Source organism: Pieris rapae, chromosome 5, assembly GCF_905147795.1.
Source record: "Pieris rapae chromosome 5, ilPieRapa1.1, whole genome shotgun sequence".
Classification (NCBI taxonomy): domain Eukaryota; kingdom Metazoa; phylum Arthropoda; class Insecta; order Lepidoptera; family Pieridae; genus Pieris; species Pieris rapae.
In genome coordinates, this window is record NC_059513.1 from 6,801,688 (window position 1) to 6,814,078 (window position 12,391).

The 12,391-nt window shown below is 31.4% G+C and overlaps 1 protein-coding gene across 4 annotated transcripts in view; it reads right to left on the reverse strand.

Annotated features, from left to right (window-relative positions):
* LOC111000566 (small conductance calcium-activated potassium channel protein) overlaps nt 1–12,391 on the reverse strand; it is a 152,463-nt gene that overhangs the window by 22,136 nt on the left and 117,936 nt on the right. For all 4 annotated transcript variants that reach the window (XR_006750226.1, XM_045628306.1, XM_045628305.1 and 1 more), the window contains exon 3: nt 611–807. Coding sequence is in view for 3 of the 4 variants with exons in the window: in XM_045628306.1 (XP_045484262.1) it covers nt 611–807 (197 nt within the window). In the remaining variant the exon portion in view is untranslated. The remainder of the gene's footprint in view (nt 1–610; nt 808–12,391) is intronic.

The following is a 12,391-nucleotide window of genomic DNA, read 5'->3' on the forward strand; positions in this document are numbered from 1 at the left end:
AGGTGGGTTCTAATGCCATGTTCAATTTTTTGTAAATATATATTTACAAAAAAATAGGTAAAATAATTTCTCCGCTAGGTAATTATTTCTAAAGTGGCTATGCAAAAAGTGATTATCGATGTACCTATTTTATGTCGAAATTATTTAAATTACTGAGAATCTATTAAAAATGTATGTAAACGTAGTTGGGTCATAGAAGTGATTTCCCCAGCCCCAATATTTGATTTGTCCCGACTGTCAATATTTGCAATACTCGAGTCGTGTTCATAATAGTAATATTACTTAATATACCTAGATTGCTTTTAAATTACTTTTAACCTTAGTATCATACGAATAATGATCAAAGAAAACTGAAACCCATTATTACTTTATTAAAATATAAGAATATTTTTTTCTAAAGCTTGTAAAAGTCTATTGAATAACTGCAAGTTACGCAATTCTATAGATTTTCTTAAAATTCGAACCCAGAATTTACAATAAAGCAAAGACAAACAAACCGTATTATTTGAACTCCTAATTGATAGGCGAAACAGGTGTCAAATGTCACCTACAAAAAATTATAGAACAGCCTACACTAACTGAAACTACTAAGACATTATCTTGAACTTACCTATATCCTATATTAGGTTTGTGTTTTGCAGCCCCCCCGCCCTTATAAGTGCCACCGCCGAGAGCCCTCTCTTCGCCGAAGCGAGGGTACTCGCTGTGGACTCCCACCAGGGCGACTCCGGCCTCCTCCGTCGCTTCCCTTCCGGAGTACGCCTTCATCGTGCCAGGGATCGAGAGAGTCGATACCGGCTTTCGCAGCTGGAAATTTACAAGTAAAAAATAAGTGTACAATGTTTTCGTATTTATTTAGTATTAGGAGATAATTTAGTGTGAGCTGTACTTTATCCTTTGACAGATGGATGTATTAATTCGACCATGAAACTGCCTCTGAAGAATTGATGAACTGTTGAAAAGATCACTCATAAAGTAATCTGATGAAAGTGTATGTTTTTGTAACTCACGTCATTTTGCTACATGTATTCGTATATGTAAACGAAATGCAACGTTTCAGATGCAAATTAGGAAAGCTATCTTCAATTGCTTAGAAAAGTGTGTGAAAAATGATTAAAGTGTTCATATTATATATTATAAAAGAGCTGGTTTCAAAAAATATAACCGTGTTTTTAATAAATATAAAAATATTCGTATGTTATGAATAAGTAAAAGGATTTCAAGGAAACCGTAATGGTATTAGGATCTGAGTACAGCACTTCGGTAGCCCAATATAACAGAAATGAGTTTTGGAATCACGTCGGCAATTCAGCTAAGTTTGCCAATCCCATTCGCTTTGAGTATCAGATTAGGCTGAGTAAACCATAATATGTAATAATACAGTATACTGGTAATACAACCTGATTCCTGACCTTAGTACTATTAACTATATTTGTAAATTATTGAAGTATACTTATTATAAATCATATATACACAATACACATATAAATTACCTTTAAACATATTTCGTAAAATTTTAAGTACCAATTTACCATTTGTTTGAAGACAAGATTCACATTCTTGATGAGCTAGATGCCTTAACAAGAATGACTTATGACTTATGACAGCACAAAAATAACAGTTCGTTTCGAGAAATTATCATACAAAAATTAAATTTCGAGTTTCTGTTTGTGTATTTGTTTGCACTAAATTTCTGGCAGTCGAAAGGGTGACTCCTGTAGTTTTGACTTTGACAAACATTCAATATTGTACTAAGTACTAACTGTTAACTTGAACCTTGGTTTGTCAGTACTGAGCAATATCGGGGCAGTGTCAGTGTTAGTCATAAAACATATCGGACTTCGTAATTTCATCTTACATGTATTTTATTACCGCTTTGTAGAATATTGTAAAATGTACCAGAAAACATAACATTCGTCTGTATCCGTGGTAACATAAAAACATACTAAGCTTATATATCACTCAATTAGTATTCGTCGATTGCATTTTTCCGAAAAAATAAAAATATTAGATAACAAAAAACGGTGAATCGTCTATATCGCTACTAGATTGCCCGGCCAAAATATTATTTTTAAAATACAGTTAAAATTTATAAATTAATATAATTTTACTGCATAAAGTTTTCAAGTTAATATTTTTACACTTATTGACCATGGCCATGATGAAATATTTAAAACGGGAATATGAATAATATAAACAAATATATCTGTACTTATACTGTAAAACGCAACAGTCATATTGTTTAAATATCCTATACATATTATCGTACTCATACGATAGCAAAACAAAACACACTTTTAAAACATAAACTTATTTATAAATACGTCGATCTTCGTTATATAGCCCTTTATCACATTTTGAAACTTCACCCGATCCTGAATGATGGACTACTTAGATGACAAATTACTGTAAAGCATTCAAAGTAAATGTTAAGCCTCATAATTTTTTACATTTTTATATATTTACGGTGTTTTTCTTCAGCCATGAACACACTTCCAGAAGGTACGTAAGTGCATTGTCGGACTTATAACAATTATGTCTAAAAAATAATTGTTCTTTCAGATTACAACCGCATGAAGTCTGTGGATTTATTATAATAATTCTGTCTAATGACCACGCAAGGCGCCTTCAAAATGTATCACTGGTCTAGATATCTGAAATCTCAATAAACAACTTTTCTAGCTTTGTATTATTCCTTAATAAACAGCTGTATGCAATATCATACACTTCAGCTTTGCCAAAAAAACGTAATGTTAATAACCTCAGGTCATAAACCATGTGGAACGTTTGTATTTTTAATAATATTAAATTATTCCTAATAACGCAGTACAGTCTGTGAATAAAGAATTTTGAGTTAAAAATAACTGTTCCATTTTTTAATCTCGATATTTTAATCTGTGGATTTCTTAGCGGGGTCATTTTTCGTGCCTTTGTTCGTTGTATTCCTACAGTAGACAGTTGACACAAAAAGCTTATTATTAACTTAATGAGATTTAATTTGGTTGTTATGTTCGCGTGCGAGTTAACGCCCAAGTATTTATGGGCTGGGTTAGACATAAAAAGGCAATCCTATTTAGAAGAATTTAGATTGTAGAATGTAATAAATTAAAGTTCATTACTTTCAAGCATATATTATATTGGAGTTGCTAATTGGTAAGCGTTGATCTATATATTAACATATAATTTAAAAAAATATATATATATATTTTCACATTAAATATTACTACTTACTTAATTATTAGTCTTATAAAAACTTATAACTATGTACATATTACATTATCATTTCTGTTTAAATTATGACAGTCTCTTATTACATTATACAAATTGTTCGTTTTGAAATTTAATAATTAATATGTTTTACATTGTTTTAATTAAACTATATCTTAGGTTTCAGTCAAAAGGTTTACACTTAAATGAAAAGAAAAAACTAACCATTTTAGAATATTATAAAAGAATTTCAACCGACTTTATGGATATTAAAAACGTCAGTCATACCAACGAAAAGAGAGTTTTTAAAAAGTCAATGATCTAATTCTAATTTATTGCACCTTGTGAAAAATGAATAAAACAGTCGGCAATAAAGTCTCGAGAATCGTCCAAGCTTTAAATCTAAAAACGATATTTTTTCGACCGCGGACAAAGAGATTTAGGATATTCGAAATTGTTCGCAAAATTCGAAGTGATATTGGAAATTCACATCTATAAATTTTGACCAACGCACACGATGAAATTAAAACCAGAAACTTAGTGAGTATGGTGTTACTTTAGACGTCCTGCCTTTTTTTAATATATTGCTCAAAAGTTAGCTTGCTAGTTAGCTTAGTTAGTTAGTTTATATAACTACGGCACCAAATAGGTAGGATACCAAAGAGTATATACACATGTTCATGGTAAGCCATAAGTCGCTCATTATCAACTATTCCAAGATGCTTTAACAAAGCGTATATGTATTGATTAACCCAGATTCTTCTCAAATATTAATTAGTTTTCTCCCTGAGCTAAAAGTTATGGGCGTATAAGTGATGCTTAAGAACCGCTGCCGTAGAAACTTCGTTATAAGTTGGATCGCAACTTCATTAAATAGCAGATAATATCTTGGCTAATTTTATTTTGCACTGTTGACAATTTTAAATTGAGCATTAGCTCAATCAAGTTATGCAACGGAAACTTGTCTCCGTTTGAGTACACCTCGTTTAAGAAAGATAGCGAAAAATATTTTCTAGTTTATTTTAAGTTTCATTAATTTTTGCCTCTGCTATACAATTGAAATAACAACACAGCACATACACCAGTTTCTTCACCATTAGGAGTTACTTTAGCGCTCTTAGACAGAAAACTCCTTTGGTGCATAGCTCACGTTCGAACATTCGTCCTTACGGTTGAAATACGCTCACAAGCTAAGCCATAGCTAGCAAGCTATGATAGTGACAATTACGGGCCATTGTCTCCTTAATAAACATCTATTTGTCCTAGGCGCGACAGACAGCCCACAGTAAACAACGTACGAAAATCCTTGGAACAGTGAGGTCGCTCCGTGAATCCTGTGAAGTGCCCAGGAGACTTCTGTGCTTCTGGAAGGAGCTGGGCTGACTTAAGTAGCCAGGGGTTTACGCAAAACGGACCAAATTCGAGTCTAGTTGCGGAAATTGAACCCACCTACCTAAAACCTAAAGCTAAGCCATCATTGGTCTCTAACAGAAGGCATTATATTATAATAAAGAGTCTTTTGTCGGACTTTGTAATGATATTTAATAGTTAATTAATTTAACATAAAATTGTTTGCTTAAGCAGGTGGCATACTCATTTAGCAAATGTATACAGCACGCTTTAATAACCATTATTATATAAGGAGACATTATGTAAGGGATATTTGCATTACGTGGAGTTATCAGCAAATATTAGTTAAGGAAGATGTCGGATACATTATTATAAAACATTGTTTTTGCGATACCTAATTTTTTTATAAAAGTATATTTATGCCGTATATGAATAAAAAATTGAAACATGCATTGTCTTATTACTAATAATTAAATTAAGACCTATCATTATATTGATAATATTTTTTGAAATCGTCTTGATCTAGAAAACTGTGTTTAATATTCCGTAAGGGACTAACACATTTCTTTGTCCAGCTCAGTTCAACGTGTGGAATATGGCCAAGATTTTAAGATGAAGATTTTTTGAAATGAAAGGAAATAAGATTTTCTCGTTTACTTTTCGTATTCAAATGGGATATTAACCTAATTGCCCAGATATTTTAAATGGCTTGAAATGCTATTTTAAAATAAAATTTACAAGTACATTATCTTTCATATCAAACGATTTTGCCAATTTTGTGAATTATTAATATATTTCTTTAATAGGTACGATATATTATATCTGTCTTTTATTTCAAAATATTTCAATTTATTATAAAGTACTGGTTATAGGGCAAATTTATTTCTGCGTATCTGAAATTTTTGCATACTAAACCGAAACAATTAATAATACACCGGAATCGACGTCAGTACCTGGCTTATGCATTTAATTCACTAGCCATTGAAATTTATTTTTATATAATCATTTTAGCCTTTAATTAAAAAGGTGGTTATCGTATACACAAAAGAAAATTTTTATCATAGGTAATTATGAAAAAAACGTTCGCCTAACAATATAAATTATAAGTAATGTGTAAAACTTTAAACGGGTATTAAAATTAACCGTTGAATATCAACATTATTTTTTCTGATCGTTCGTTCTAAGTGATATTATTAAAAAAATAGTATTTAATAAATATCTTAATTTTTGTATTGTTTTGAATGCAATGCATTGCTCTTAAAATAAATACCTGTGTATAATTTGTTTAATACCTATTATATTTTTAATAACAGCAGTATATAGATAAAATTGGCTGTGCCAAAAATAAATTTAGAATTATTTCGGAAAAACGCCTTCTGTATGGCAATTAAAATTTACAATAGATTACCGAAAGAACTTAAAGATCTTCCGACAAGAATCTTTAAAAAGCGACTTAGTGCATTACTTTTAGAAAAAACGTACTACTCAATAAACGATTATTTGTGTGAGACATGGTAATTTATATAAATTTAATTATGTATGATAATTGACTTAATTGATATGAATCTGACTAATAATGTAAAATCTAAACTAAGATAAATTTGCGCGCCACTGTGTGTGGCAGAATATGCGAACGACTGACAATTGTACCACCTTGACATTTTGTACCATATTCGTGCAATGAATAAATTATTATTATTATTATTATTAAAACATAAACGTGTTATAAATAATTTAACACGAAGGATTAATAAGAAAATTTTTAATAGACCAATCTATCACATGCATTCAGCCTGTTTATCAAGTGAATTTATATTGCTGTTGTAAAATATTTTTATTATAAATTGCACAAACCAAGTAAACTCTTTAAGCTTTTGTAAAATATTTCGGTAGCTTTTCAACTTTCATCATTGAAACTATCTACATGAACATGAAACAGTACTTTGAAAGCCGTGTTCGCATTTTTAAAGTAGATTATTGTGCATTTACGTATTAACAAGCACATCAAATATACAATTAAATGCTCAAAATTAATTTAAGTGTCGGTTATATCTTAACGCTAAGAACTGGTTAGGTACTATAACAGGCTGTTCCTAGCGGGGTAGTAAAGAGTTCTAAGTATTAAAATTAAAATTTTCTCGTTACGGAGACATTTAATGAATACTAGAATCAAGCTTATTTTGTTTAGGAATTGAATCAGCTTATTATCTCATAAATAAAACTAGCCTACTAATAATACTAGCCAGTAACAGATACAGAGGTTCAGTTAAGGTTTAAGAAAAAGACTATCGTTCTTAGGTATAATGAGGTAGATGTAGAAATTTTTGAAATGGGTCCAATCAATTGAATTTACTCCAAAAATACAAATCTTTCCTCTATGTACTATAAGTTCTTCCCAATGAGACGGTTTTATTTCATCCGAAGAGTAATAAAAATTAAAAACAGTCTCAGTCGCCATTTCCCCGAAAACCTGAAAATGAAATCACTCAGCAACAACCAAAACAAAATGGTCACGAGAAAACTCCAAATCGCCGTTTCCACATTTCAATATTGAAAATTTCATTTTAGAATTCAGGTGTGATATTGGAGTAGTATTGGAAAAATATTTTGACCATTCAATATAAACATTGTGCTTTGGTTGTATTTATTTAAGACTAGCTGTTACCCGCGGTTTCACCTTCACACCCGTATTACGTAATCGCACGTAACGATTTTTATTTCAAAATTAAACAATTATAAGTACTTTAAAGGTTATGGTCACCGATTGATTCATATTAAACCTATATTGCGTTATTTTTACCGCACGCGTAAGAATGTGTCAAAATAAATATACCAGTATTTTCCTCTTCTTATTGGTATTTGTTAATATACATATTAATTATAGAAGTAAACGAATTTAATCCGATAACTGTATTATAGTTATACTTAGTGGCTTGAAAAGAGATTCAGTCACTGTTGACTGTTCTTCTCGAGACGCGTTAGTTCACTCGTAATTTAGGTACCTACTACTGACGTATAAGATCGATAATCGAATTATATATGAATGAAAGAGTTATGATATTGTCTTACGTATTTTAGCCAAACAACATTATTTTATTAGAATAGTTCGTCCGCAAAATAACATAAATCTACCATCACAAACGCATACAGGATTAATAATACCATGATGTATGATTTTACTACAATATATTTCATAATACTATTATTTTAACAAAAACATTGAATGTATATATAACATAATTATCACAATACTCTCCCTATTTCTTTAAAAGACGTTAATGCAAAGAATAATTTGCCTTCAAAATATAGCAACCGTCAGCGGTTTGAGTTTGTCTTCTTAGAAGTATCTAAAAGAAGCGGTGAGTCTTAGAACTTTTTTGGACCTTGATGGAGAGGACGTGGCCACAATAATCAAAATGATTGCTGAAGCGCATGACCAAATGGCTCCATCAACACGTGAAGGTCGAGGCTATTCAACTTCTTAACACCACGGACCTAGTAAGAAGATTAAAAAGGACAAAACCATTCGTATTATTGAGTTAATGTTCACGTAACAAAAAAAAATTTTTATTTCAATATTTTTATAAATAAAATTTTCTTATTGAACAGGGAGCAAACGGGCAGGAGGCTCAGCTGAGTTCAGTTAAGTGATAAGAAGGGCGGCAACCATAGACCCTCTCCATACTAGAGGGCTCGCGAGTGCGTTGCCGGCCTTTTAAGAATTTGGAAAAATATCACTGTTGTAAAATATTGTAAAATATTGTATAACATTTTTAAGTCTTTATTTTAATCAATCGAAAATCAACGTTGAACGCACGCCCAAAAATATAAATGAGTCCGTCACAGTTACAAACGAGACCAAATTAACTAAATTCTTTCATCGCTCAGTGAATTAATACTCGAATTAACAATGTCCGACCACACGTCCGGAACCGAATGTTAAGTGAACTGCGAAAGGTTTTCAAATGCCAATTTGGTTGAGTATTTCTGGACCGATGATTAGCGAATTCATTTTACAATTTACCAGTTATATGAACAGTAAAGGCTTTTTAAAATATACTTAAATTTTGTTTTTTGTTTTCATACACGGATATTTATATACACCCAAATTTATTGCATCATCATTTTTTTTACATAAACAGTATTTTTATATAGTCTTAAATAAAATAATTATTAAATTTCCATAAAATATTGTAACCAGTGGCGCTACAACCTTTGTAAGTTTGGGCCTCAGATTTCTGAATTTATTCCATGATCATATTTCAATCCAATAGTCCAAGTAGGTGATCGGCCTCCTGTGTCTTTTAGGGTCTAAGACATGTCGGTTTCCTCACGATATTTTCCTTCACCGTTCAAGCGAATGTTAAACGAGCAGAAATAAAGTGGGAATGTGAGTCTAAGTTTAAATCTAATAATTATTATTAGATTTTGACTTTGAGATATACTTTTTTTTATTTAATAAAATTAGGACGTTTTAATTAGATTTATAGTTATAATAATTTATTGTTTTCTATTGTTCTAACTATATGAATCACGGAAGAGTATCTGGTCCCACAACTCAGGGATGTTTTAGTGATGACTAGCGTTTGTATGATTAGGTACAGTAAAAATATTTTCTGTTAAAAATAAAATAAATAAATATCAGGGATGCTTAGAAAAATCTCATTTACGAAAGAATTTTATGAATTCCGCTTTCGAAATTTGTGTACAAACTGAATAGTTAATTCTAAAACAAAAGGTTCTAAGACTAACCACTGCTTTCCTTTACTTCTAAGAAGGCTAACTCAAACCGCTGGCGGATGCTATATTTTGAAGTCAAATTATTCTTTGAATTAGATTTGATTAGTTCTTTTAAGTCTTTTAAAGAACTAGGAAGATTATTATGTTATATTATTTTTTAAATTTATCTCGATATTGAGTCTATTTATGAGAATATATATCACTTAAAAATCCTCGCAATGGCGTATGCCACTGTTATAAGACTTAATATTTTTTTTTCGTTGGACTAACTTCTTTATAGTATCAATGCAATTTCGTGACTTCACCAAATTACAATTAAAGTAAGAATATATTAGGGATAAGCTGCAAGAAGCTTAAAGATGACATAGTTAGATAAGCAGGTCAGACAATTTGTAAAATGGCGTGATTTGTAAAATTTTTCGAATCGAATCAATTTCAAGTCTGAAGTCGGCAATAATTTAGGTCTAAACTCAGCCATCCAAGCCCGTAGTATACGCGGTTCATCTTCTAATTTCTCCCGCGGGATTCCGGCGGATTCTACAAGTTTTATTGCTTACCTGACTTGAAATATTATTGCCTTATATCGACATTTTCCTCGTGCAAGGAATAACGTGTATATTTTGATACGCTACAGAAGCGGAAAATGTGATTTACTGTGTTATTTTATCTATTTCAAAAATAGGAATAAGTTTACTAATAAACCAATACAATTGGGATTGATTTCTTTAGTACAAGGCGGTGGACATTCTAGAAGGCTGTTTAAATGGCTATGGGACCATTTCACTGCCAGTGGAATCGACGCTAAATCAAATCGTTAACCGCGTTCGGGGTTGAGATGGATAAAAATCGATCAAGAAAAGGTCCACCTAACCGAGCTTCAAACCATGCCCAGTGACGTCATGGTATGGTATCAGTGAACGTTCCAAGGACATATCATACGACGACCATAGCAATTATCCAAGTTTAGCATTATCTACACCAATATTACCTAAGCCTCTTTAAAATGCTTTCTCTACTTTAAAAGATATGAATCAAAGCTGCCAGCATTAAATTGCTTCGAGTGTGAATTGCTTGCAACTGACATGCATTCAACAAAGTCAATAAAAGCTTATCAAATGTTTGAAACAAAAGACACGCGAACTTGAAATTCACGAGTGCTCTACAATACTCAATATAGAGTAGTTTAGATAAAAAAATCACAAAGAAAAAGTATGTTAACATATAAAAATAAGTTAAAATAGTATTTCACAAGTTAAATTGACTTCAATAGCCCACCTCTATGGCTGAGGTTATCATAGATAACTGATAATACTTTAAACAAATTGTGGAATAAAATTATTCATGTATTTTACATAGCGACTTTACATACATCTAAATAACTAATATACAGATAACTCGAAGACTGTACCAGTTTATACGTTTATTTGTAGACCGTATAAGACCGTTTTCAGTTATCTATTGATAAATAAACTACTTGGGTAGTAGTAATAAAATAGAGAAGTTAGCTTTACAATGACAAACTACATTAAGCATCCCACAGCAATCTGCCAGCCAGATTATTCATAATAATTACAATTCAGACCATTAAATTTTCTGCTTGAATCCCGAAATGTTTTATCTCGCTTTCATTTAGCTTGCATGCATTTTCTATTAAAAACGGGAGCCGGGTTGCAGTTCGGTGAATAGCTTTGTATTCAGTAAAATATTCGCTAGATTTTCTTTGAAATATTAAACATGCCAATTGCGTTACATTTATTTTTATTCATCAAGAAATGTACAAACAATGCATTCGCCTAAAGAAACTCATCAAAGCACAAAGTTTTCAACCTCTACAAAGGTAAGCAGTTGCTATGCCTTAATTGGTTACTTCACAAAGTTTATTACGAGTCCTTCACGGTGAACGTAAAACTCCACCAAAAGCCTTAACGTTTTTCCTCTAATATTATTTCTTTCGCCGGTAAAATTGTGTTATCCCTGACATTTATTATGGCGAGCAGGTGTTGATTTTACGAGGAAAGGTACAACGTATGGTTCTAAATTCGAATGTCACCCATAATCTAATAGACATACGAGCTCCTGGTAGATATGTAAATATATAAAACAAAGTCGTGTTAGTTACACCTCTTATAACTCAAGATCGGCTGGTGCGACGTTAGTTTTCTCTTTTTGGTGGATTCTTCGCCACTCCGAATTGCGGAATAAGTCTGAAATATCAGATAAGTAATTGAATAACAAAAAATTTATTAATTTATTTTGAGAATGAACAGCATGTGATGCACTATGTTGACAAAACTACGCATTATTTTACATAGAATTCGTGTTAGTTCAAAAAAATCCCATATTCAGGTAAATAAGGACATGCATAACCATGATTTCTTGGTTTGACGTGAGATACCTCATAAAAAAGTTCAATATGCTTAACATGCAGTAGAGAGAAGAGGCCTAATGTGTAAAATTGCCATTCTTCTTTCGCAATGGCGAACAATAAAACATTTCTGTCCTGCAAAAAAAGTTGTATCTGTAAAAAATTTTTAACTAGAAAATAAAAACTTACTTTTATACAGGAATTAACTTCAAATGCTCTTCAAAATAACTACTTAATATATCTCACTCATAAAGTAACTTTTATTTAGTATGGTACGTAAAATGTCACCGAGTTTCATAAATGCGTTGGCTGTTCTGTAGTTTATGTCTACAATAACTTACTTTGTACTACGCTTGAATAAAATTCGATTCTGTGTTACCACTGTAGTTTATTGAGGTTTGAAATTTTTGTATACTGGATTCTTGATTTAAATCAAAGATTATTTAGCGTAGTTTAGTAGTGTTGTTCTTCCCTCTTTCGCAAACGCAAACGCAAAAGAGGGAGACAACTGAGAAGGTGGATTGACCACATTAAAGAAACGGCAGGTGGTACATGGCAGAGAGTAGCACAGTGCAGAGAGGAATGGTGGGATTTGGAGGAGGCCTTTGCCAAAAAAGGGCACACAGATGCACCAGAATTGGATAAAAATGGTTTTTTTTTAAATGTATATAAAATATATAATGTAAAATGTATCTGAATAAAGGCTTTTATTATTATTATTAGTAGTAT